The sequence below is a fragment of the Capsicum annuum genome, chromosome 5, assembly GCF_002878395.1.
Source record: "Capsicum annuum cultivar UCD-10X-F1 chromosome 5, UCD10Xv1.1, whole genome shotgun sequence".
In the NCBI taxonomy this organism is placed as follows: Eukaryota; Viridiplantae; Streptophyta; class Magnoliopsida; order Solanales; family Solanaceae; genus Capsicum; species Capsicum annuum.
In genome coordinates this window covers 219,309,875-219,336,787 of record NC_061115.1, presented here as the reverse complement: position 1 = coordinate 219,336,787, position 26,913 = coordinate 219,309,875, and the positions used below count along the sequence as shown (strand labels likewise).

General features: G+C 37.3%; 6 protein-coding genes and 2 non-coding genes across 11 annotated transcripts in view; 5 read left to right on the top strand and 3 right to left on the bottom strand.

Moving 5' to 3' along the window:
* The window catches only part of LOC107871364 (apoptosis-inducing factor homolog B), a 7,579-nt gene extending 3,768 nt beyond the window's left edge, over positions 1 to 3,811 (top strand). Inside the window, exons 2-4 of one of the 3 annotated variants that reach the window (XM_016718279.2) lie at positions 748 to 1,016; positions 1,991 to 2,436; positions 3,218 to 3,811. In XM_016718279.2, coding sequence (XP_016573765.2) covers positions 748 to 1,016; positions 1,991 to 2,436; positions 3,218 to 3,478 — 976 coding nt within the window. In that variant the 3' untranslated portion in view covers positions 3,479 to 3,811. Of the gene's footprint in view, positions 1 to 19; positions 1,017 to 1,990; positions 2,437 to 3,217 lie in introns of all 3 variants that reach the window. The other 2 variants (XM_047412833.1, XM_016718280.2) reach the window with 2 other exon arrangements.
* A 411-nt stretch (positions 3,812 to 4,222) lies between these two features.
* LOC124898997 lies at positions 4,223 to 4,324 on the bottom strand. Its single transcript, XR_007056137.1, has one exon. It is a non-coding gene; the product is annotated as a U6 spliceosomal RNA (small nuclear RNA).
* A 102-nt stretch (positions 4,325 to 4,426) lies between these two features.
* Positions 4,427 to 4,524, bottom strand: LOC124898995. The gene has a single exon (XR_007056135.1). It is a non-coding gene; the product is annotated as a U6 spliceosomal RNA (small nuclear RNA).
* Positions 4,525 to 6,066: 1,542 nt separating this feature from the next.
* On the top strand, positions 6,067 to 11,691 carry LOC107871365 (vacuolar protein sorting-associated protein 60.1). Its single transcript, XM_016718281.2, has 7 exons — positions 6,067 to 6,377; positions 8,086 to 8,237; positions 8,956 to 9,049; positions 9,706 to 9,777; positions 9,906 to 10,017; positions 10,098 to 10,252; positions 11,452 to 11,691. The coding sequence occupies exons 1-7, from the start codon at positions 6,309 to 6,311 to the stop codon at positions 11,503 to 11,505; spliced, it is 708 nt and encodes a 235-aa protein (XP_016573767.2). The 5' UTR covers positions 6,067 to 6,308; the 3' UTR covers positions 11,506 to 11,691.
* Positions 11,692 to 13,182: 1,491 nt separating this feature from the next.
* On the top strand, positions 13,183 to 17,645 carry LOC107871363 (dnaJ protein homolog). 2 transcript variants are annotated; one of them, XM_016718278.2, is made up of 6 exons: positions 13,183 to 13,344; positions 14,122 to 14,296; positions 15,932 to 16,097; positions 16,176 to 16,597; positions 16,714 to 16,912; positions 17,136 to 17,645. In XM_016718278.2, the coding sequence occupies exons 2-6, from the start codon at positions 14,147 to 14,149 to the stop codon at positions 17,456 to 17,458; spliced, it is 1,260 nt and encodes a 419-aa protein (XP_016573764.1). In that variant the 5' UTR covers positions 13,183 to 13,344; positions 14,122 to 14,146; the 3' UTR covers positions 17,459 to 17,645. The 2 variants fall into 2 exon arrangements, with proteins under 2 accessions (XP_016573764.1, XP_016573763.1); XM_016718277.2 differs by having other exon boundaries at positions 14,117 to 14,296.
* Positions 17,646 to 19,183: 1,538 nt separating this feature from the next.
* Positions 19,184 to 22,556, top strand: LOC107872701 (CASP-like protein PIMP1). The gene is made up of 3 exons (XM_016719325.2): positions 19,184 to 19,523; positions 21,245 to 21,374; positions 21,658 to 22,556. The coding sequence occupies exons 1-3, from the start codon at positions 19,210 to 19,212 to the stop codon at positions 21,871 to 21,873; spliced, it is 660 nt and encodes a 219-aa protein (XP_016574811.1). The 5' UTR covers positions 19,184 to 19,209; the 3' UTR covers positions 21,874 to 22,556.
* A 294-nt stretch (positions 22,557 to 22,850) lies between these two features.
* LOC124898808 (RING-H2 finger protein ATL70-like) lies at positions 22,851 to 24,042 on the top strand. The gene has a single exon (XM_047412832.1). The coding sequence runs from the start codon at positions 23,054 to 23,056 to the stop codon at positions 23,597 to 23,599; it is 546 nt and encodes a 181-aa protein (XP_047268788.1). The 5' UTR covers positions 22,851 to 23,053; the 3' UTR covers positions 23,600 to 24,042.
* Positions 24,043 to 24,650: 608 nt separating this feature from the next.
* LOC107871362 (nuclear pore complex protein NUP1) overlaps positions 24,651 to 26,913 on the bottom strand; it is a 4,921-nt gene continuing 2,658 nt past the window's right edge. The window contains exons 2-3 of the mRNA XM_047412287.1: positions 25,064 to 26,907; positions 24,651 to 24,947 (exon numbers count right to left, since the gene is read on the bottom strand). Coding sequence (XP_047268243.1) covers positions 25,360 to 26,907 — 1,548 coding nt within the window. The 3' untranslated portion in view covers positions 24,651 to 24,947; positions 25,064 to 25,359. The remainder of the gene's footprint in view (positions 24,948 to 25,063; positions 26,908 to 26,913) is intronic.

The following is a 26,913-nucleotide window of genomic DNA, read 5'->3' as shown; positions in this document are numbered from 1 at the left end:
CCACGAATTCCACATTTAGGTGATATAGATGAGGCCAATGTTACCCTTGTTGATATGTGAGTGTTCTATGCTTTTGTTTGTTTGATAATCGTGGTGTCTAAGTCAGCTTGTATGCACCTCCACAAATTCCACATTGAGGTGATATAGATGAGGCTAATGCTGAAGGGGAGCCTTAGAGTAACCGGTAAAGTTGTTGTCATGTGACCAGGAGGAGGCCACAGGCTCAAGCCTTGGAAACAGCCTCGGCTTCATATAATACACCCTTGTAGTGAGGCCCTTCCCCGGACCCTGTGTATAGCGGGCACTTTAGTGCACCGGGCTTCCCTTTTTTTTTTAGATGAGGTCAATGTTACCATCATTGATGTATGAGTATCTTTTATGCCTTTGTTTGTTTTCTAAAATTTTGATAATTGTGATGTCTGGGTCAGCTCATGTTTACTTGCTATCTTTCACCGACATAAGTATCGGGTACCTATATACATCAACGTTTGGACAGACGAGAAAAAATCACCTCATGTTTTGTTTACGTTGAGATTTGAGTTTGAGACCTCGTGGTTCCCAACTCCCTCTTGGTGTGTTTATTTCTCCATGTTCTATTTTTCGCCAATAAATGGGGTAGGGTGGGGAAAGCCTCACGAGCTAGCTTTTGGGGTTGAGTTAGGTCTAACGTCCAGTTTATTAGCCATTTTCGTTAAGATATTACATGGATTTATCATTTGTATAGTGTTATAATTAACCGAATGCAAGAAAAATGAACAGGAAGGAGTTCTTTGAGATGCCTTGGGCTGCTTTAAGGTCAATGTGTGATCCTTCATTTGCAAAACGAGCCGTCTTTAGTCACTCCGAATACCTTCCTCGTGGAAAAGTCGTTACATCTGCTGCTACTGACATCACGGAGACAGAGGTTGTAACTGCAAAAGGCGACAGAGTCGCGTATGATTTTGCTGTTATCGCTACTGGTCACTCGGAAACTGGTGCTTTCACGAAAGATGAGAAGTTCACTCAATACCAAGCAGGTAACATCATGGATCTGTCGATTTACTCGTAGATTGCATGATGATCTTTTATTCTTTAAAACGTTCGCTAGTGATGCCGGGGTAGAAGCAAAAAAAGGATCCGAAATAACTTTAGGATTGAAACCAAAAGATACAGCCACATATAGAGTCACATAAGAAAGAGTGAACCCGAGATCAAGCAAATAATATATGTCACGAGAGAAAAGCTATAACTTACCAGTAACAACATCAGGTGATGCCTCGGATTCCTGTCGGGACGCCAAAGCATACAACCTGTTCCGACCAACACTAGAACCAAGAGCAGTAACAAAATCAGATGTCACACCACCAGGTGCGGGAGCAGAAGATGAAGCCACAGGAATCTTATTTGCCCCCGCAGCAACCTTAGCTTATTGACCGGACAATCCCTGAGCTGATGGCCTGTCCGGCCACACTTGAAGCATTTGTCCCTCTCTTCTTCACAATAACCCCGATGGGGACCGCCACAGAATCGACAAGGAGGGCACAAAGAAACTGACCATTCGCCTAAGATTGGGCAATCTGTGCCCGAGAATTGTCACCACCTTGATTACGCCTGTCTCCCGACTAGTAAGAAGCACTAGCAGAAAAGGAGCCAGAACTCCCCCACTTCTTTTTCTGCCACTTGCCACCATCTCTACCATCCTGATACTAAGCACCTCCCTGATCGGAAAACCTGCTCCTCTTTCCCCGCCTATCCCCAAACTCCGCCTGCCTCCTCTTCTCATCCTCAACAAGTTGCATATGAACAGTCAACCTCAAGATGGGTGACTTTAGCTCTGGTTGTAAGTGAAACCGCGATAACTAATCCTTACTCCCAACTAGTCAATATCACCTATATGGGACAGAACATCTTCAAAAATACAATTTCTATTACGTTTGTAAATCTCAACAAATGTTCTAAAGTTGGAGGGCTCATCGACAGCTTCATTTCTAATCATTTTACTGGTTTACAGATCATGAAACGATTAAATCTGCCAAATCCATATTAGTAATCGGGGGAGGACAAACAGGCGTGGAACTGGCTGCTGAAATTGCAGTGGATTATCCCGATAAGAAGGTGACGATTGTGCATCGGGGATCAATGTTGTTGGAATTTATTGGAGAAACTGCTAGCAATAAGGTAGTGCATTGGCTAAAACAAAGGAAGGTTGACATCATTCTTGGCCAATCTGTCGATGTAAATAATGCAAAAGACGGTGTTTACAAGACATCTGGTGGACAAACTATAGACGCGGAGTGTCATTTCATTTGCACTGGAAAGCCGATTGGTTCGGGGTGGCTAAAAGAGACCGTGTTAAAGGATTGTTTAGACATTCATGGAAGGTTGATGGTTGATTCTAATTTGAAGGTCAAGGGTCGCAACAATGTGTTTGGCATCGGAGATATTACTGATATCCCCGTAAGTTTTTCATGACTTTCTCAAGTACCTTTTGGTTTCGAAAACATCTTCATGATCACGATATTATGTTAGCAAATTGATAACAATAAGGAAATTGAAATTCCATGTCCCTTATTGCAAGGGTCCTTCGGGAACAGCCTCTCTACCTCCACGAGGTGGGGTAAGGTCTTTGTATACTCTACCTTCCTCAGATCCCACTTGGGAGATCTCAATACCTTTGTTGTCGTTGTTGTACTTCCTCGGAAAGCACACTCCTTATGTGCAGAAGACCTATATATGTTGCTCGGACCCTCTGAAAATGCTACCAATTCCGTGTTCGATCCGCCAAAATGCATGGGTTTTGGAAGATCCACCGCACCTGATGGTACTTTTGAAGAGTCTGAGCAACATAGCAGAAAACTTCACTCTCTTTCTCTTACATGATACCCCTTTTTTATACGTGTACACTCATGATATGGATCAGTAAAACCCTCACTCCAAGAATCAACCACGTATGCATCCTTCGTAACTAAGCTCTATTTACATAGATTGTTTTAAGCAACGAGTCATCGATATCTGCATTATCTATACAAGGCTGCGTACAATAGACCTCCGCCCCTTCCCTGAACCCCACAGTGTAATCCCATGAGTGGAGTCCAGGGAAGGTGGTGCGTACGCAGCTTTACTCCTACCTTGTTAAGGTATTAGCGAGACTGTTTCCTATTGTTTACTACGAGCCTTCATTACAACTTCTCTATTTTTTTCTTATATCGAGTTTGCTAACTTAGAATCGAAATTCCAGGAACTTAAACTAGGATATTTGGCTCAGAGACACGCGGGGATAGCTACCAAGAACATCAAACTGTTAATGAAGAACGCGAATGACAACAACTTGAATGTATATAAACCAGCTTTACCATTGTCGTTGATTGCTCTAGGTAAAAGAGAGGCTGTAGCGCAGTTTTACTGCATATCGTGCATTGGACGCCTTCCAGGGATGATAAAATCGGGAGATTTATATGTCGGAAGGACTCGAAAGCAACTTGGTTTGCTATCTGAATGATGAAGTGTTTTATCTGGTTTAACCTGTATTCTTTAGCTAGTTACACTGTAAACATAGTTGTTAATAATGTCACATATTCAGTTAGATGCACCTTTTTCTCCTCTTTGATTTTTCTCTCTGTTTGTTGTACATGATTGTTCTCTACTTTGAGTCGGGGGTCTATCGGAAACAGCCTCTCTACTTCCTCGGAGGTAGCAGTATGGACTGCGTACATCTTACCCAGACCCCACTCTTGTGGGAATACACTAGGTATGTTGTTGTTGTTGTACATGATTGTTCTGCTTGTGAAATTAAACTGTGTATAAAAGTTCTGTATCGAGTTACCATGTTTCAGTTTACATGCCTTACTTTCATTTTAAGTTTACTTTCTCGATTGTCGTTCTTGCATATGAATCACAGTAATCTTTTGTGTATCGTTCCAATTTTATTCGATGTCCTCGGAGGGACAATAATCCTTTTGGTCTTAGATCTCACGCGTCAAGTTTAAAACTGTGAGGTTTAACAAGTAATTTGAATTACTGTGATGTGATTCAATTTATGTGTCTTACTTTCATTTTAAGTTTACTTTCTCAATTGTCCTTCTTGCATATGAATCACAGTAATCTTTTGTGTATCGTTCCAATTTTATTCGATGTACTCGGAGAGACAATAATTCTTTTGGTCTTGTATCTCGCACGTCAAGTTTAAGACTGTGAGGTTTAACAAGTAATTTGAGTTATTGTGTTTCAGTTTACGTGTCTTCTTTTTTTTTTAAGTTTTCTCGATTTGTTCAGTGTCGTTCTTGCATATGAATCATGGTAATCTTTTGTGTATCGTTTCAATTTTATCGAATGTCCTCGAAGGGACAATAATTCTTTTGATCTTGTATCTCACGCGCCAAGTTTAAGACTATGAGGTTTAACAAGTAATTTGAGTTATTGTGTTTCAGTTTACGTGTCTTACTTTTTTAAAAAAAATTTCTCGATTTGTTCAGTGTCGTTCTTGCATATGAATCATGATAATCTTTTGTGTATCGTTCCAATTTTATCGAATGTCCTCGAAGGGACAATAATTCTTTTGTTCTTGTATCTCACGCATCAAGTTTAAGACTATGAGGTTTAACAAGTAATTTGAATTATTCTGTTTCAGTTAACGTGTCTTACTTTCTTTTTAAGTTTACTTTCTCGATTTGTTTGTGTCGTTCTTGCATATGAACTATAGAGAGCTGTTGCTATATATGTATACTAATATTTGACATGTAGATCTCATTTAGCTATTATAAACCAAAGTATATAAAATTAGAAAGAACATGAATATATATATAGAGAGAGAGCAAATATTAGTAGCGTTTTCCTCTTATAAAATACTTGATTTACATAATTTAAATACAATTTTTTTCTTTAGATTAAATCTTCGTACTTAAAATTTATTGTGTGCATGACACTAATGTGATTACCATAAATATTTTGATATTTTATTTTGTACATAATATATTTCTTATAAAATATTATTACATAATACTATTTGAGTATGTTATTATTGAGAGGTAATTTTATAAAGAGTGTATCGTTGTAATAAACGACATTGACGTATAAGTAAAATATCATTATAGAGAAGTAAAATGCAAAATGCACTACCAATGTTGTTTTGTGGTACTCGTGAAGTTGTTGTCGTATGATCAGGAGGCCACGAGTTCAAGTTATGCAAACATTCTCTTGCAGAAATGCGGTGGAAGATTGTGTAAATAGATCTTTGTGGTTTGGATATTTTTGGGTCTCGTGTATAGCGGAAGTTTTAGTGCACTAGATGATTATTTTCATGATGGACAAAGTTATCTGATATTTGTTTATCTGTTACTGATGGAAGGTGATAGGTATCTTGCGATTTTAATTGAGATGCGCGAAAATTGACTCAGACACCAAATTATCAAAAAAAAAATATCTATACATTTTTACAAGGAAAAAATGTATCTTTGTTGGATGAATTATGTATTTCGACAGATATAAAATGGAAAAAATATATCAGAAGCTAATTATGTATCGTTACAAAGGAAAAAATTACTGGTAAATAGTGTAACATACTTTTCAATAATGATTGTGCCACTACTTAAGCCGGGGATCTTTCGGAAATAGATTATCTACCTTCTCGAGGTAGTGGTTCCTAGACCGACCTTGTGAGATAAAAAAAAAAATCATAAACATATACCTTAACTTACCATATTTACACAAATTTTCATATGTATCTCAACAGACTTAAAATCGAAAAAAATATACCGTAAGCTAATTATGTATTTTTACAAAGGAAAAAATATATCTTCATTGGATGTATTATGTATCTCAACAGATAAAAAATCAGAAAAAAAAAAATTTGAGAGCTAATTATGTATCTTTATAAAGTAAAAAAAATATATATATATCTTCGTTGGATATATTATGTATCTCGACAGATTCAAAATCGAAAAAAATGTATCGGGAGCTAATTATGTAGTTTTACAAATGAAAAAATCTATTTTCGTTGGATGTATCGGGAGCTAATTATATATCTTAATAGATTCAAAATCGAGATTTTTAGTAATTATACAAAATGTCAGAATTTTCTATAATTAAGCTGCTAAATGTCGAAATTTATGTTGTTTCCCTTTAAAAAAAAATATTATGTTAAAATATTGTTTTGTTTTTTTGTTTTTTATCCGATATCTAATAACCGCATTAGGACCCAAAAAAGTTTTTCTATATATTTTAACTTTTTCCCAGACAAAGCATAACGGATCATTTTGTCAGATTAGTACCAAATTGAGCTCCAATTGAACCAAAAAAACCCTAGAATTTTCGCGGTGAAGAAGAAGAGAGAAATGAAGAGAGTTTTTGGCATTAAGAAAGAAACACAGCCTCCTCCTTCTGTTCAAGATGCTTCAGATAGGGTAATTTTTATTAATTTTTTTTGAAAAAAATAAAATAAAATAAATCTGTAGTTTAAATACTGTTAAATTATGCAAAATACACTGCTAATTTTGTTTTGAGGTACTCGTAAAGTTATTGTCATGTGGTCGGGAGGTAACTGGTTCAAGCCATGTAAACAGTAGATCCTAGTGGTCCAGATTTGCCCTAGGCCCGCGTATAGTGGGAGTTTTAGTGTACTGGATTGCTTCTTTTAAAAAAAAAATTGTTTTTGTGGTGTTGTTTTAATTTTTTCGTAAAGTTGTTGTCATGTGTTCAGAATCGTGTAAACAATAGATCCTTGTGGTCCAGGTTTGTCCGGGGCCACATATGGCGGGAGCTTTAGTGTATTGGGTTGTGTATTTTAAAAGATGTTTTGTGTGGATGTTCCGAACGGGTAAGACTGTGTACATGAGATCCTTGTGGTCCAGGTTTGTCCTGGGCCCATGCATAGCGGGAGCTTTAGTGAACTAGGTTGTATATTTTAGAAGTTATTTTGTGTGGATGTTAAGAAAGGGTAAGACTGTGTACAAGAGATCCGTGTGGTCCAGGTTGGTCTTAGGCTTGCATATAGCGGGAGCTTTAGTGTACTGGATTGTTTTATATTTTAAAAGTTGTTTTGTGTGGATGTTATGAACGGGTAAGATTGTGTACAAGAGATCCTTGTGGTCCAGGTTTGTCTTGGGCCCGCGTATAGGGGAAGCTTTAGTGTACTGAGTTGTATATTTTAAAATTTGTTTTGTGTGGATGTTACGGACGGGTAAGACTCTGTACAAGAGATCCTTGTGGTCCGGGATTTTCTTGGGCTCTGCATATAGCTAGAGTTTTAGTGCATCGGGCCTTTTTAATAAAAAATTGCTTTTATGGTATGGTTTTGAATTTTTTTCTGCAGTTTACTATCGATTGAGCTTACTCTATTCTTAAAACAGTGGTGGGTTTGAACGATGTAATTGTTAAATGAGTAATAGTACACTAGATCCCATTAGAACTCTGAAGTTGAATGAACTTGATTGATAGTATTAATTGTAGGAGGCATTTAAGGGCGTGGCGTAGTGGTCAATAAAGTGAATTGAGAAAGCATAATACATAGATGTAACATGCTCTTTAACTTGGTCTCAGCTGACATCCGTGCCCTCCAATTTTGGGTGTATACAAGTAGGCACTTAAACTATCATAAAGTTGAATAAGTAGAGACACACATCTGACGCGAAAAATCTCACGCGATTTGCCATGTATTACTTGTGTGTCTCCTTGCTTATGATAGTTTAAGTGTCTACTTGTGCTCACCGAAGATGGAGGGCATAGATGTCAGGTGAGGCCAAGTTAAAAGAACAAATTTATGTATTATATTTTGCTATATCCTACCTGTCCCGGTCCGTACTTGTGGGATTAACTGGGTATGTTGTTGTTGTTGTTTAAGTGCTTATTTTCTTTATCCCCTGAATGGTGATAAAAGCATTTCATGCACCAAAAATACACGAGGGAATTGCGGAAGGGCTAAACTGTTTCCATTTCTTTTCTCGGTCTGCTTCACATTTGTTTGTAGTATAATGACGTGGTGGCTGCTTATATGGTTTCCAGTTGATTAACCTGGAATATTTTTCTTTTTTTAGCTCTCTGCAGTTTGGTGATTACTACTGATTGTTTGCATGAGTAATCTCTGATCCTTTCGGTTGCTTCTTAATTGTCCAGATCAATAAAAGAGGTGAGTCGGTGGAAGATAAAATCAAGAAGCTTGATGCTGAACTTGCAAGGTACAAGGAACAGCTAAAGAAGACTCGACCAGGTCCAGCTCAGGAGGCAGTAAAAGCTCGAGCTATGAGAGTGTTGAAGCAAAAGAGAATGTGAGTTAAATCATATGTCATTACTCATTACCTTGAGTTCAACGAGGCTTAAAGTGGCTTGTCAAACTATCAAGTTCAATTACGTGTGAAAGTCAAGTATTTTAAATTCTGATATGAAATATTTGTACTCAGTTAACCAGTTCTCTCTCACACACACATGAATGACATGAAAAGATACATATTTGGGGGTCCTTGTCGTTATTATAGTACGAGAAACAGAAACAGTGGATTAGTTGTTGTTATCATAACTGAAGCAAAAGTAGGCGCTAGGCAGTGCTTGGCCATTAAATCAATGTACAATATATTTAAATGCACTTTTTTTTTCTTTTTTGACAAGGGAGGTGTTAAGCCATGCTTGAGCACACCTTGACTGTTCCACCGGTACCTGCTACCTCCCACCAGGATAGGTACAGAGTAACTCTGCCCCAATACTTAGACAGATGGAAAGAAATCACCTAGTTTTTGTATTTGTTGCTGGGATTTGGACCTTGATCTACATGGTTTGTGGCCACTTCATTGACCAGTAATCCACACCCTTGGTGCTCTCTTATAGTTAGATGCACTATTATTTTCACTTTCTTGTTTGAGGTAGAAATTACATTTTCAGACACTATTTAAGTATATTTCTCTTTCTTCTTTTACTTGTTTTATAGTCTAAGATCAAGAATTAACATATTGTTCTAACAAATGCATAAGCTATTCGTTGAATAAACAACAGGTATGAAGGTCAGCGGGACATGCTGTACAATCAGACGTTCAACTTAGACCAAGTCTCATTTGCTGCTGAGGGGATCAAAGATGCTCAACAAACAGTATGTTAAATGTTAAAATGGAATCCATACTCGTTCACGAGTTACCTTGTTCACAATAACAAAATGTAGTCTTATTTGTGAAAAACCATTAATCAACTGCTTGAATGGGTAATTCTTATCTGCAACCCCCCAGATATGACGTTCATCTATTGATGTTCTTATTAAGAATATATCACGCAGCATCATTTTTTTAATAACAGTGCATGCTCCTTGAAAATAATTGTCTTTTCTCTAAAATTTGACTTGATCTATTTTCGGGAGGAGAAAAATAGATCTTAAGCTATTTACTGGCCATCATTCAGCATGGTTTTAATATTGAGTTTAGGAGTTTCTGCGCTTAACAGAATTTTTTGGCTATATCAAATTCATGGTGAAGTGTGTCTTTTTCTTGGTAGCGCCCTATTGGGCACAGCTCAAGGCTTGTCAAGCGAAGCTTATTCGGTAACCTGATGGGAACCTGCTGCCTACCTCCCTAGAGGTAGGAGGACAACCCAATTGTTATGAGGAAGGGATTTCTTTTTGTGTCCGCTAGAGTTTTTTTTTTGCTATTGCTTCCATTTTTGTTTAAATGTTTGTGTCTGAAGGCACAATTGAGCAATGGCGTTGATTTGTTTAGAGTGGAATTTTCCATTATTAACTTGGCTATGTTTTTTCAGATGGCAGCAATGAAATCAGCGAACAAAGAATTAAAAGGAATGATGAAAACTGTGAACATTCAAGACGTAGATGTATGTATTCTCCATTACCGTTTTAAGTTTTTCTGTGAAGCTTCCCGGAGTTTAATCTCTTCCTTTTCTATTTGCGACTATGGTTGTGAAGTTTATCCATGTTGTGATACTCTTATGCGTAAATATAGAACCTACAAGATGAAATGACAGACCTGATGGATGTAAGCAATGAAATTCAAGAGACTCTTGGTAGAAGCTACGGTGTACCTGATGATGTTGATGAAGAAGAGCTTATGGGTGGTAAGATTTTATAGCGGTTTTACATTTGAATTTTCTAGTGAAAACATGTTTGATGTGCATTTAACTTTCTTCGTTATCAGAGCTTGATGCTCTGGAAGCGGACATGGAGTTCGAATCTGAAGGTGTCCCTTCATACCTACAACCTGATAAGGAACCGGATCTGGATTCAGAGCTTAACCTGCCATCAGCACCAATGGGACATGCACCAATGCCAGCTGGTCGAGCTAACACACAGGTATTTTCAGATAAAGCATAACCTGGAAACTAATCGACATCTTTTCTGCTAAACATGTGTATTTTACATATGAAGCAGACTCTCTACTTCTTCGGAAGTAGCGGTATGGACTGCGTACATTTTACCCTCCCTGGACCCCACTTGGTGGGATTACACTGGGTTTGTTGTTGTTGTTGTTGTTGATGTATATTTTACATATCTTACATCATAGATGTTTTATTTTAATTTCCGAGAATCTGTCAGAGGCTCACCCTTACGACCAACCACAGCCTTTGAAATTTGAGGGATAACGGGCCGGCCTCTCTACCCTTCTCCACTTAAATACCACGTGTAGTCTGCATGTTGCAGGGCTTGAACCTGTGATATAAGTCCCAAGTCCCTCAACCTTTGCCGCTCAATCTTTATATCATATATATTTCGGAATAGAAGGCAAGTTATTATCTACTTCGGCAAGTATAACATCTCAGTCCCAAACCTCTCTCTTGGTGGTTTCTTAACACAGTCATGTTTTGTTTTAAATGACCGTACCGTAGGTTTTCATGCCTCGCGGTGGTCAGGGGCTGAGAAACACCGTCAGGCCTTAACATAAATGAAAATCACTAAAAAGGACTAGGAGGGGAACTTGGACCTGACCTCCAGTCCTATGGTGCTAGCCAGTTGATTCGTTAAGGTGTTAGCCGGTCGGCAGTGACTGGAAGGAGTCGAAAGAACCTATCCTTTATGCATCTAGAATGAGAGGGGAACATAAAACCTTACCTCCCACTACGGCACAATTACTAGTTTAGTTATATGCCTATCGGCTATCCCTAATCCTAATGACTATTCAAACAGTCTTTAACGCAAATGTGATATAGGCTAAACGAAGAACCAAAAAAATGACTTCTGAAACAGGTAGATAAGCAACAATACTCTAGAGTTAGAAGAAAATCTAATGCTGATAAAATAGAGATGAAATAAGTTAGCACCTAGGCCAGCCTGGTCTGCTCTCCCTTGCTTCACTCCCATGCCATGTTGCTCGGACTCTCCAAAAATGCAGCAGCACCCCTGTCGGATACTTCAAAATTGCACTACTTTTGGAGGATCCGACAAGCACTTAATGGCGCTCTTGAAGAGTCCGAGCAACATAACACCCATGTTCGTGTTTCTTCTTTTGACGTTTGATTAACGTTAACATCTTTTATTGTCTTGTGATGCCACAGGCCGAAGATGAACTAGGTTTACCTGCTGTCCCTCACGCATCACTTCGCGGCTGAGGAGAGTTTTGGGGTGTGTAAACATGGTGTGCAGAGTTTTGGTTTCTTAAACCTTGTTCCCAATTACTTCTTCCATAGAAGTATGGTTGATTTGTAATAAATGAAATAGATTTTTTGATCAATGTTTGTATGTTCATTATAGAATCCTACAATCCTATATAAATGAAGAAAAGGTTTTTAAGTTAATGTCATCCCCCTCATGACTGTGTTAACTATTCTTTGTGTTGAGCCGGTAGTCTATCGGAAACAACCTCTCTACTTCGGAGGTAGTGGTTGTGTACATTTTACCCTTCCAGACCTCACTATGTGGAAATACACTGGGTTTGTTGTTGTTGTTGTCGTCATCTGCCCCACCCCCACCACACACAACCGCTTTACTATTAACAATTAGGGGTCGTTTGGTTGGGAAAGAACTAACTAAAGCGCGGTGATGGAGTGGTAAGTACTATTTTATTCTTATTTAGAGGTTTCAGGTTCGAATTTCTTTAGGTACAAAGTCACCTTTGTTAGGACCTGTTTGACCAATACTTTTTCAAGTAGTATTTGGAAAAAACAAAACTTTATAAATAATGTTTGGTCATAAAATTTGTAATTTTTTTGAAAAATAATTCAAATTTTCAAATACTCTAGAAAAAACTAGTATCTTAACATACGCTTTACCTCATTTTGCTTATAAAAAGATTTAGTTTGAGAATCAGCTGAAGCTTATTCAGGATATTTACACAAATTCTCACAACACAAATTAATTAGAAAAATTCTAGCTAATTATGTATCATCGTTGGATGTATCAGAAGCTACTGTGTACCTCAATAGATCCAAAGTGTAAAAAAGTATTGAGAGTCAATTATGTATCTTTATAAAGAAAAAAAAAAGTATCTTTGTTGGATGTATTATGTATCTCGACATATCTAAATTCGAAAAAAATGTATCTGGATCTAATTATATGTATCGAGAGCTAATTATGTCATGACAGACTCAAACTCGCGTATTTTCAAAAATTATGCAAAATATCATAATTTTCTGTAATTAAACTCCAAACTATTGGAATTTATGTTGTTTGCCCAACTTTTAAAAGCGAAATATGTTTTTTAAATATTATAACCAAATACATAATAAAACTTCGACCTAAAAATACAGCAACAACAACATATCCGGTGTATTCCCACCTAGTAGGGTTTGGGGAGGACAAAGTGTATGCAGTTCATACCACTACCTCCGAAGAAGTACAAAGGTTGTTTCCGACAGACCCCCGGCTCAAGATAAAGAATAATAAATAAATCCGTAATAACGCATGAAACAAGATGGAATAACAAAATTACGACACCCATAAAGTAATACCCTACACTAACGAATCAAAGGCGCATCCCACCCCCTCATACCCTTCTACTAACAACTCCGATCTATGGACATAGCCCTATGACTACCAACCCGGCTATCCTAAAGCTCTCCTAACTACTGACTACGATCCACCCACATGCATTAGCCTTCTAACCTAATTCGTGTCCTTCACCTAAAAACAACTTTCCAATTTTTTTTTAGAATCTATCACTAAACGCTACCTTACTCGATAACTCAATAACTTTCGCTCAGATCGAAACGAACCAAAAAAAAAAAAAAAAAAAAAAAAAGGAGTGTGGTTCACCAAAATGAAGCCTTTATTCTAGAGACTTCTATTGATACCCTCAGCAACAAATCGTGACCGTTCATTTCTATAACCACATATAAAACCACACATATTATATTCTAAAAAAAAACCCTTTCTTTTTCTCCACAGTACTCAACAAAGCCAACAAACCTCTCTTCTTCTCGCCGCTCACCGCTCGCCGCACTTTATCATCGGTATGTATAGTCAAATCGATCTTCATTTAACTAACAATCGATGATTTCAATAATTTGATGAAATTAAGCGATCGATGATGTAGAGTGCTTAATTTGTTGTAGTTTTCCTTTTTGTTTATGTTAGCTCAATTTTTTGCTAGTTTAAGCATCGATGACTAAATTTTCCTTTTTTGTCTTTTTTAGATGAATTTTTTTGTTATTTTAGTTCAATAATTTGACGAAATTAAGCGATCGATGATGTAGAGTGCTTAATTTGTTTTAGTTTTCCTTGTTGTTTATTTTTTGGCTGATTTTTTTTTGTTATTTTAGCTCAATTTTTTTTTACTAATTTAAGCATAGGTGACCAAATTTTCCTTTGTCATTTTTAGCTGAATTTTGCTGTTATTTTAGTTCAATAATTTGACTAAATGAATCAATCAATGATGTAGAGTGGTTAATTTGTTGTAGTTTTCCTTTTTGTTATTTTTTTGGCTGATTTTATTGTTATTTTAGCTCAAATTTTAACTAATTTAGGCGATTGAAGATGTAGACTGCTTGATATGTTGTAATTTTATGACTTTTAATTTTTTTAAGCTGATTTTGCTGTTTTGTAAGTTTCAATTGTTTTGACTAAATTAAGTTATCGAAGATGTAGAGTGCTTGATATGTTGTAATTAAGCTGATTTTGTGTTTTCCTAGTCTTGGGATGGCGCAGAAGAAGAGTGTAGAGTGCTTAATTTGTTGTAATTTTCCTATTCTTAATTTGAAGCTGCTGATTTGTTGTTTTTTTCAGTTCAGTTTTGACTAAACTAAGCGATCAAAGATGTTTGGGAGGGCACCGAAGAAGAGCGACAACACTAAGTACTATGAGATCTTAGGTGTTCCTAAGACTGCTGCACCGGAAGATCTCAAGAAAGCTTACCGTAAAGCTGCTATTAAGAATCATCCTGATAAGGGAGGTGATCCTGAAAAGGTACAGCTACTTTTTCCTTTTTACTCTTTTTTAACGAGGCTGATCCAGCATATAAGCAGTGGGGTGTACATACTTTCTCTAAATATCTCAAACTCAAATTTACAGAAAAAATTGGAATATGTAAATGTGTGTTGTGTGTAAGAGAAATGCAGCTATCTTGTTCAGAAACTGGTTTTGCCTCAGCTGATCAAGCATATAAGCAGTGGATGTGCGTGCACTAAACCCCTCAAACTAACAGAGAAATTTAATACCTGTATACATAGTGTTTATGTGTTAAGAAGTGCAGCCATCGTGTTTAAGTACTGGGTTTGGCTCAGCTGAATCGTATAAGCAGTTGGTCTAGGTGCACTTAATCTCGAACGCAAGTTTACAGAGAAAGTACAGCATCTATACATGTGTGTGTGTGTGTGGTGTGTTAAGAAGCGCAGCCATCGTGTTTAAATACTGGGTTTGCCTCAGCATCTAGCATGTAAGTGGTGGGTGTGCATGCGCTAAGTGTCTTGATCACACGCTTATTGAAAAGCTCACAATATGTATACATGTGTGTATCTCTGTGTGGTGGACGGGTGTTAAGAAGTGCAGTCGCTGTGTTTAAAATTAATAATATTACCAGCAGGAATAGAACTCTTGGACAGATTTACTTATAATCCCATAACAGCTTCAAAAGCCAAAAACATCACTCTCAAATGAAGGATTTGTTTGTAATCTGCCGCACACAACAAAAGGCTATCGTCCGCAAATGAAATGTGAGATCTTTACCGTCCTTTCATAGCACCTTCAATGCAAAAACCCTTGACCCAGCCTTGCTTAGTTGCGTTCCTAAGAATCATGCTTAAAATTTCAAGCGGAGATAAAGGATCTCCTTGGTCAATTCCTGTTGTGACTTATAATATCCTTTCAGACTGCCATTAATTTATATTGAGAATCTTGCTATACTGTATACAGGCCGTTACTTGTATAATTCATCCTTGGTGGTTAAAGGTTTTTTATTGTGTACACTAGCTCATTACACAATTGTTCTTGTTTGTGCATCTTTTTGTACAGATGAGTGCTTTTGAATTTTCTTGTTTAGTATAATATCCGTCATAGCTTTCTCTAGGTTTTTCGTTGAGCCTAGAAGAGTGATATCAGGTGGTAAAGTTGAAAGGTGAATTTAATTCTATGTTGCCCTATATTAAGCTGATGAAACAGTTTGGGGTATGTTTGCTGGATTGAACCTTAATATCCATTGCACATTGTTGTTTGATAGTTGCCGTAAATTAAGCTGATCTCTTGGAAGAAGAGGTAGATCTATAGATCTAATTTTGCTGCTTAGCAGAGATAGGAGTTGTGGAATGTTTGCTGATGTTGAGTTTCTTTGTTGTGTAATTGAACTCTTAACTTCCTCTGTCAGCAGGAATTTTGATGTCAAAAACATTTCAATTGTCTTCGGAATTGCAGAGATATTATGTGTTGTTCTAAATATACACCTTCAGGTGTTTCAGTTCAAAGTTAATCATTTTACTGCCCTGAGACCTTTCTTTGTGTCACATTATTTACTGTGGTATCTATATTGATTATGTTTCATTGTTGTGATAATGATGTCAATTATGGAGTGTAGTTAATGATTTAGCTCCATTTTTTTGTTTATTTCAGTTTAAAGAGCTTGCACAAGCTTATGAGGTTTTGAGTGATCCCGAGAAGCGTGAGATATATGATCAGTATGGTGAAGATGCTCTCAAGGAAGGAATGGGCGGTGGAGGTGGTGGACACGACCCATTTGATATCTTCTCATCTTTCTTTGGTGGCAGCCCATTTGGCGGTATGTTTCTATGGCTGTTTGTTTGATGTTGAATTTGTTTGATTCCGTTACTTTCAGAGTCTGATATTTGATGTCCAGGAGGTGGTGGAAGCAGCAGAGGAAGAAGACAAAGAAGAGGAGAGGATGTTGTCCACCCTCTCAAGGTTTCTCTGGAGGATCTGTACAATGGAACCTCAAAGAAACTGTCACTATCTCGCAATGTTTTGTGCCCAAAGTGCAAAGGGAAAGGATCTAAATCAGGTGCTTCAATGAAATGTTCTGGCTGTCAAGGATCTGGGATGAAAGTCACTATCAGACAACTTGGCCCATCCATGATCCAGCAGATGCAGCACCCTTGCAATGAGTGTAAGGGTACTGGTGAGATGATCAATGATAAAGATAGATGTGGGCAGTGTAAAGGTGAGAAGGTCGTACAGGAGAAGAAGGTGTTGGAAGTTGTTGTGGAGAAGGGTATGCAGAACGGACAAAAGATAACATTTCCGGGCGAGGCTGATGAAGCAGTAAGACATGCAATTAGCGTTTGAAGTAGTTTATGATTTTATGTCGTAATGATCAATCCTATGTTATTAATAGGGGACCGCTGATCTTTACTTGGTTTATGTTTATTCTTTGGCAGCCTGATACAGTCACTGGGGACATAGTTTTTGTCTTGCAACAGAAGGAGCATCCCAAGTTTAAGCGCAAGGGTGATGATCTCTTTGTAGAGCACACCTTGAGCTTGACCGAGGCCCTATGCGGTTTCCAGTTTATCTTGACTCATCTGGACAACAGACAGCTGATCATCAAGTCCCAACCCGGAGAAGTTGTCAAGCCTGGTAAGCCTAAAGTACTTCAGTTGCTTTTACGTTCTAATATTTGCCTCGGACTTCCTGAGATATCGCGGTCTCCCTTATACACTATGCAAGTCGAATAGTTCTCCGCTTGCTCACACTGTCTGTATGACTATCTCCTGTTGTTTGTAGAAATTGTCTGTCCTTTATTATCCGTGGTATCAGTATGCTAGATTTCAATTGTGAACTTCATTTTTGACCTCAACAGATCAATTTAAGGCCATAAATGATGAAGGAATGCCTATGTACGGAAGGCCATTTATGAGAGGAAAATTATACATTCACTTTACTGTAGAATTCCCCGACACATTATCCCCCGATCAGTGCAAGAACCTCGAAGCAGTGCTGCCAGCAAAACCCAAAACACAAATGACTGACATGGAATTGGATGAGTGCGAGGAGACCACCTTACATGATGTCAACATCGAAGAGGAGATGCGTAGGAAGCAGCAACAGGCACAAGAGGCATACGATGAAGATGATGAAGACATGCATGGTGGTGCGCAGAGAGTCCAATGTGCACAACAGTAATTTGGTAGCGATTCAAACGTTGGTTTCAAGTATCTGTATGTTAGGATAATGACGACGTTGTCTGAAATATTGCTTTTGTAGTAAGATATACTATAGCTTATTAACTTATGATTTGGAATTTTGCATTTGCCTAACTGATGCTGCTTAGCAAATTTTAATGTTCCACATTTTGCCCGGGCTGCTGAAAGATTATTGCAATATGCTTTGATTTGCATTTTCATAAATAGAACTTATTTAACAGTGATGTGAAGCTTAGCTTAATGGTTCAGCTGGATTAGTAGTGATCCATTTACAAGAAATCAAATATATCGTGAGAATCCGATATCTCATAAGTAGGGTCTAGGGAGTCGTTGCGGCGTTGCTGGATGCTTTTGATCAATAGAACACGAAGAAGAAAAAAAAGGTTACAATTTCTCATTTAAATAGCGAATCATTTAAGAAAGAAATTTCGTAAGAGGGGTATAGGGAGCGTACAATTTCACAAATGAGGTATTGAGAAGGTAGAGTGCACCTAGTGAGGTACAATTTCACAAATGAGGTATTGAGAAGGTAGAGTGCACCTAGTGAGGTAGATAGAGATATCATTTCGGAAGGACCCTCGAGATTCAATGAAGAAGTGGTAAAGAAGTTATTTTCGGAAGATCCTCGAGATTCAATGAAGAAGTGGTAAAGAAGTTATTTTCGGAAGATCCTCGGCATTCATTTTGCTATAGGTAGAGATATTGTTTTTGAAGGACTTTCCAACATTTTTTAATGTACAAGAGGTAAAGATGTTATTTTCAAACCTGAAATTCACAATGCAATATTTTAAAGGCTCAAAAGAGTTGACAAAGGGAGGTACTCGTGGTTTTGTCTAGTGGTGAATGGAGTGAATTGAAAATCATGTAGTCTCAGGTTCAAATTTCAGAGGACAAAAGTATCTATCCGAGTCTTGATTTCATAGAATTACTCGATACCGGCATTAATGCAAAAGCAGATAATCGAGATATACACAAACTAACCCCAACAAAACACCTATGAAAAGAAAGTTGTTAACAAGGGAAACAATGCAGCCAACTCCTTTTTTTCCTCTTTTGCACTCACATTATGTCCTGTCTTAACATGACTATCTGTGAAATGTATTAGAACATACCTTGAAAACAACTATGCAAACAAACACAAAACTCCAAGAAATTTGTTATATAACTTTATAAAACCAAAGAAATCTTGGGCGTAATAAACAACCATAAAAATTACTTCCTCCGTCCAACAATAGTTGTCCACTATCGACTTGACACAAATGTTAAGCAACAATAAATAATAGCAATAATTTTACTATATCACCCTCAGTGGCGGAGCCAGAATTTTTACCAAGGGGGTTCACAAGTAAACATACGAACTAACCGAAGGGGGTATCTACTATATATACAAAAAAAAATAATTTAAACCATATATATATAGTATAATTTTCTGTTGAAGAGGGTTAGGAAGAACCCCTTATCCCAAGTGTAGCTCCGCCCCCTGTGATAACCCTTTGATCTGAGTGATAATAGTGTTTAAATAACAAAGGTAAAATGGGTAAATAATCTCTTGATTTTTCAAATTGAACAATCATTGTTCGACATCTAAAAATAGTACAGTGGACAACTATTGATGGACGAAGGAAGTAATAATAGTAACTTTGTATTAGCAAATATAAAAGGGGACCTAGCAACTTTGTGAAGACAATTTCCATCACTAGTAATAACTAAAGTACGAACAAGTTTAACCAAATGGACCAAAACCAAACACCATCAGCTACAATAACCATAGACCAAAACCAAACATCATCAACAACAACAACAATGGACCAAAACCAAACACCATCAACAACAACAACAATGGACCAAAACCAAACATCATCAACTAGTGTTGTTAATCCACTTATCCTAGGCTTGAAACCACTAATAGTACCTCTAGTGATAAGATTCATAACATTCATTTTCTTGTTAGTGTCATTAATTGTCATTGCTACTAATAGTTTTGATGCATTTGACATCTATGGTTTTCCAATCAAAGTTGAGTCCACTGACATCCATGTTTACCGGTAAACTACTTTTTCACTTACCTATATTCCTTCCGTTCCTTTTTAGTTGACATAATTTTCTTTTTTAGAATCAAACGATATTAATTTTGATTGGGGGCTCGTGGAGTAACTGGTAAAGTTGTTATCATGTGATGTGATCAGGAGGTCACAAGTTCAAACCTTGGAAATAGCCTCTGACAGAAATGCAAGGTAAGGCTGCGTACATAACACTGGGGCCCTTCCCAAGAGACTGTGCATAGCGGAAGCTTTAATGCACCGGACTGCCCTTAAACGATATAAACTTTGACCAACAAGATGTATTTATTAATCATATTGAAAAAAGGAAAATTGAAACTTATTGAATTTTAAAATATTGAATTAATTTGATTTAAAAAAATATTAAATTAATCTAATCTAATTTAACTTTAAAAATTAATTAATTTGACTCTTGAGATGGTTAGGTCACGTGATGAGAAGAGATACGGATGCCCCAGTTCGTAGGTGTGAGAGGATAGCGTTGGATGGTTTCAGGCGGGGTAGGGGTAGACCGAAGAAATATTGGAGAGAGGTAATCAGGCGGCACATAGAGCAGTTACAGCTCACTGAAAACATGACCCTAGATAGGAAGATCTGGAGGACGCGAATTAGGATAGAAGACTAGTGTCAGTTTGGGTCGTTGGAGTAGGGCATTACTTGGTAGGTATATTATTCTTGTTAGGCCAACTTGTTACAGGCTTTATTATGAATTTCTTTAATATTCCTTGTTTATTTTTCCTTGGGGGTGGCGTATTTATGTCTTGTCATCTTGTCCCATGCTTTATTACGGATTTGTTTATTATTCCTTGTCTTGAGCCGGGGGTCTATCGGAAACAACATTTCTACTTCTCTAGAGGTAGTGGTATGGACTGTGTACATCTTACCCTCCCCAGACCCCACTGTATGGGAATACACTGGGTTTGTTGTTGTTGTTGACTCTTGAAAAGCAAAACACGACAACTAAAAAAGAGAGGAGGGAGTACTTGATCACTTTGTACTACTTTATTACCGTTGTCTTAATTTATATGACATATTTTTTTTTTAGTTTATACCAGAAAAATGTTTTAAGTAAATTAGAGATTTAATCTCCACATGAACGAATGACACATCAAGTTCGAACTGACATAGGTGAATCGAACCAACACCTAGGTTGGTCATTTGCGACAAATCCTAGCATTAGTATGAGTTAATTGACAAATCAAAGAGATAAAGCATTCAATATGATAACAACTTTATCTTTTTTCAATATGATTTTTGTACCGAACTTCACAAATCGATAATAATTTTTTTGATACATAATTTTAGTTATGTGTTTTCCTTTGCTCTAATTAATTTATGATGTATCTCAATCAAGTAGTTTCAGAAACGGATTTTAATTTATTATGCATCTCGACCAAGTAATTTTAAGGGAGGGCGCCGTATAATGCGAGTGTCATGTCGTTTTCACCAAGTTGGTCGCTCGAGTCTATAGGCTACTTTTTCTATACGCTTTTTTATGCTTTCGAGAACATGTGCACCTGTTATTGCATCATTAACAAAGGAGATTCCACCATATATCTAAAGGAATGTGTATATTACCTTTTTTGGTTTCATCATCCTGACTAAATTCAAATTCGCACATTACAGAGCCCGTAGATTAATGAATGTATATATGCTTTAAATGACCTTAATTTGTTTTTTTTTTGTTTTTTTTTTTTGGGAAGCAGTTATATGATATCTGCAGATGTAATTGGAATGGCCTATATATTGCTATTATTTGTGTTAACAATTTTCCAAGTGAAATCTGGAAGTCCCATTGATGGTGGCCTTGCTTATTTTGAATTCTATGGTGATAAGGTAATGATTTCGTGTTCGAGCTCTTGATATGAAAAAATCCTCGAAAAAAATATTTTTCCTTTTAATAGACTTACGTGGCGCGAGTTAGAATTAACGGGAACTCAAATACATAAATTTAGAGTAAACTATTTACATCACAATGACGTTTCTTCTGGCGCATCGTTTAATAGGGCTACTACGACTTTTGAGTCAGTACTAGCCTCACCATTGAGCCACCCCGGCTACTACGACCTTTGCGTTAATACTATAGTGCAATAAACTAAAAGTTGATATAATTTTGCAGGTAATTTTATTCTTATTGGCTACTGGTGCTGCTGCTGGATTAGGATTGACAGTTGAATATAACAGACTTATGGACAAAGATAACACTACAGAAGATATACAAAATTTCATCAACATAGCAAATGCATCAGCTAGTTTACTTCTTCTTGGATCTATTTCTTCTGCTATTTCTTCTGTATTTTCTTCTCTTAATCTTCCAAAGAGATCTTCTTCGTAAAGCGTTCGCGGATTCTGTCTCTGTTGCTCGGATTCTTCGAAAATGTTAGTTGTATTCGTGTCGAGTTTCTCAAATTTGGATACATTTTGGAGGGGCGGGGACACGTTTACTGATATTTTTGAAGAGTTCGAGCAGCATAGGATGAAAATCAAAGAGATAAAGCATTCAGTACCCTCTCGAACTATGACCAAAGTTGCTACGACACATTTTCCTGAACTCAATTTTAGCGTATTTTTGGCACCTTTTTGTGCTGACGCGACACCTTTATTACGTAAAATAGAGTCCATGTCAGCTAAAAAGATTGACAAAAATAAGCTAAAATTGAGTTCAGAGGGTAATAGAACTCTCGTGAAGTTGAAGTGTGTCGTAGCAAATTTGATCATAATTCAGGATACTAGATGCTTTACTCTCAAAATCAAATATTTGGAACATGTTAGCTAATTCAATTAATAATTTTATTTTTTTTTGCCTTTTTTGTTTATTGCTTTCTTGTTTAAAAGTAATTGATGATAAGACATGAATAAATTGCATGCTTGAGATTGATAGCATATTGTAATTTTGCATCTTGATATTTAATAGTACTTTATTTTTGGGAAATTTGTAATTCAATTCTTGAAATATAAATGAACTTTGATTTTGAGACATCAAGATGAGCACATTTAACTTTCAATTAATTGGAGTGTGAATTTATTATTATCCTTTTATTTGTGAATCCTTACAAATTTAACAAATTATTAACTATTAAATCTTTTAATCGAAGTTTAAATGTAATTAATCAAATATCACATCGATTAAAATAAAAATCACAAGAGATCAAAAAGTGCTATTATCCCTTTTAAAATAACTTAAATCCCCCCCCCCCCCCCCCCCACACACAACCCACCCTATAAAAATCCCTTTCCAACCTACCGAAAAAAGTTACAAGAACCTTTTTAACCTGATCAACACTCTTTATTAGTTGCTTAGTCCTTCATGACATAAAAGGTTCTCTTATATATATTCATATATCTATAAAAAAAAAAATTCAATAGCTACACATATCTTCCCTTTACTTTAAGACTCCAAAAGTACAAAGCAAAAGAAAAAAAAAAAAAAAAATTTCCCTCCACAATTTTCAAAAAAAACATCGCGTTTTTTCCATCACGATTTTCTCTTTCAGAACACTCGCCTGCCTATCGTCATGAACAACACCATAGGAGATGGCATTGAAGGTACTCAAGATCACAACATAGGTGAAAAAAACTTTGAAAATTATGGCTATGGCATTGGATTTTCCTTATTAATTCTCATTATACTTATACTCATTACCTATTCTTCTTACTTATACATTGGTAAAAGATCAAGTACCAATAATTCCTCTTCACATAATATTGTCAACAACAACAATACATCCAACACAATTGAAAATCAATTGATTTTCATTCAACAAGGTCTTGATGAAACTACTTTGAGTAATTATCCAAAATTACTTTATTCACAAGCTAAGGTTCATCATAAAAGAGATTTTTTAATTTCTTCTGGTTGTTCAATTTGTTTAGCTGATTATAAAGATAATGATGAACTTAGGTTATTGCCTGATTGTGACCATATTTTTCATGTTAAGTGTATTGACCCTTGGCTTAGACTTCATCCTACATGCCCAAATTGTAGAAGTTCACCTTTTCCATCTCCAATGCCTACTCCTTTGGCTGAGGTGGTTCCTTTGGCTACAACAAGGCAAAGTTGACGAGTCAGAAAAAACTTACCCGCACCTGATGTTATGATGCTATGTTGCTCGAACGCTTCAAAAATAGTGTTGGATGTGTGTCAGATCTGACCCGGGTGCAGCAACATTTTTTTCTTTTTGACCATTTTCTTTTCTTTTTGTATGTAAATGGGCAAAGTTGACGAGTCGGGAAAAACTTACCCACACCTGATGTTATGCTATGTTTGCTCGAACGCTTCAGAAATAGTGTTGGGTGTGTGTCAGATCTGACACGGGTGTAGCAACGTTTTTTTCTTTTTGTTGTATGTAAATGATCCACATGTACTGTTGTAATTTGTATATGTTAGGTTGATTAATTGGTATGTGGATGAAGTCCTACAAAAGGGAGTTTTGTACAATCATAATCTTTCATTTTTCTTCAATTTTTATGATATTCTTGTTATTCATAGGATGGTGTTGTATATAATTTTATTTTATTTCAAGCAGGCAAATATTGTGTAAAAATATCTATCCAAAATAAACTCAATGCTTATACCAAACAAATAAGTATTTTTGTCTTAATTTTGAATGTCTCAATTGATAAGAGCTCTTTAATTCGAGTTACACTGGTGAAATCCGTTGTAATTTGGCTCGCGATGATGTTTCCAATCAACAACATACCCAGTGTAATCTCGTAAGTGGGGTCTAGGGAGAGAAGAATGCATGCAAATCTTTCTCCTACCTCACGGAGGTAGAGGGGTTGTTTACAAAAGACCCTCGGCTCAAGTAAAGCATATCAAAGCTTCGCCTATGGAAAGCAAAGTAGGCAAGGAGTCATACGGAAAGCAATGGAGAAGTGGGGTCTAGGGAGCGTAGAATGCATGCAGATCTTTCTCCTACCTCACTGAGGTAGAAAGGTTGTTTCCAAATGACCCTCGGCATATCAAAGCTCGAGTATGTAAAGCAAGTAGGTAAGGAGTCCTATGTAAAGAAATGGACAAGAGAACTGTAGCAACAACAAATAATATGATAACCGAGGCCAAGTAAACTACAGCTAAATAACTTGTAATGAAAGCCAGAGTATATATACCTAGTGGTAACTTCTAAGCAATTCTTAAATCGCTTAGTTGTTGTTACATGCACATTTAAATTCAACAATATATGTTAGTTTCTTAAATTTTGGTTTAAGGATAAGATGTGCTTTCCTTCAAATGGTAAAAATCTAAATAAATAACCTTTGCTGATGGCATTCAATGGAGGAATATATATGTCCAAATAATATTCCCAGCCATACGGTTAATTTACGCGATTATTCTATTTCATACCTGGCACGGACACCATCCATCGGGTAGTGTGCAGTGTGCACCACATCGAGTAAGAGTTCTGAGCACTAAGATTTAAGAAGATGAGAAGAAATCACATAACGCTTTTTGAAACATACATTTCCTTATTATGTTACAAGTACAGAAAACGAATTATACAAAGAAAGAGGAAACAAAGACTAACCAGGCCCCTCGACAGTGCCCGCTACTGATGCAATACAACCACTTTACCAAAGAAATGCTATCCAAAATTGTGACATTTTAGGCCATAGATTTGCACCAAAAACGAGAAGCTGATAGGATCACAAGATCTTTCGTTTCCAGAGATGCAGACCTACAATGACCAAAATTAAAAGAAAAGGGGAAAATTGCACAAACCCATAAACCGTGGCTGCTGATAGCCTGATTTGTTGTCGAAAAGTCCTCTTGCCAGCCGATATCTACCATATGGGAATCTATCCAATGTTGTTGCCAACTGCTTCACTTCTTTCTGTTCTTGTTTCTACTAACTTTGACGATCTTTCGAACTGATTTGTCAGGATCATTGCTACCCAATGAGAAACTCCCTCCACCACCGAAACTGCCTGATGCGGCAAATGGAGATGGATTCTGAGCAACAGTCTGATTCATCTGGCTACCAAACTGGAATTGATTAGGTGTTGAACCAAACCCGAAACCACCAGGTGAGGGCGAGACAGAAGGTTGACTAAATGCAAATGCAGGGGAAGATGCATTCATAGTGTCCTCAGCCATGCTGTCTTCCATGTTCATCTGGTTATTATTCCCAGGGGATGCAGTAAAAGGAGAATTAGAGTTCCCAAATATGGGCTGCGGAGATGAGTTTGTCAAAGAAGTTGAGCTAAATGGAAAGGCTGGCCCACTTGGGGTACTGGGTGTTGATCCAAAGACCGCAGCAGTGGTGGTTGGAGCAGCAAAAGAAGACGAAGATGCTCCAAATCCAAATACAGTAGGGGTAGCAGAACTAAATGGAGAACCAAAGCCTGGAGACTTTGGGGCCTGCCAGTTGGAACTGAAAATTCCAGCAGTACTGGAAGTTTGTGGTGAGGCAGAACTGGCACTAAAAGCAAATGGATTAGAACCGACTATGCTACTGGCATTGACAGCATTTGCAGACGAAACTGAAGAGCTAGCACCGAAACTAAATATGCTGGGGGTAGCATTAGTGGAGGTGCTGACAGTATTTATTGACGAAACGGAAGAGCTAGCACCAAAACTGAACATGACGGGGGTAGCAATAGTGGAGGTGCTGACAGTATTTGTTGAGGAAGCCGAAGAACTACCACCAAAACTGAACATGCCGGGGATAGCACTAGTGGAGGTGCTGACAGTATTTGTTGAGGAAGCCGAAGAACTACCACCAAAACTAAATATGGCAGGAGTAGCATTAATGGAGGTGCTGATAGTATTTGTTGAAGAAGCTGAAGAACCACCACCAAAACTAAATATTCCAGGAGCAGCACTATTAGATGTGCTGACATTGTTCAATGAGGAAGCTGAAGAACTATCACCAAAATTAAATGTGCTACGACTAGGGCGGGTAGAGGTGTCGATGGCCTTTGCCGAGGAAGATGAAGAATTAACACCAAAATTAAACATAGCAGAAGTAGCATTGCTGGAAGTGGCAAGTGCAGAGGTGGCTGCAGACACTGCAGGACTAGCACCAAAGGCAAACACCGGCTGAGTTGTCCCACTGCCAGGGCCAACTGAAGTGACCATCGTAGATGAAGCTGAAGAACTTGTCCCAAAACTAAAGTTCCCAAAAGTAGCAGCGCTGGAGCCAACGGGGTTGCTAGCTGAAGCAGCAGCAGAAACTAAGCCAGTATTACTTGAAGAAGAACCAACTGAGGAGAAAGATGTCATTCCAGAGTTTCCCACTTCTGGTAATGAAGTAGGAGATCCAAAATGAGCAGGAACGCTCTGTGAGACTCTGGTATTGTCTGATCCAGTGAGAGAAGTTTGAACACTAACAAGTGACTGAGCTCCAGTGCTGAAAAGAGAACCCTGAGACTGGAT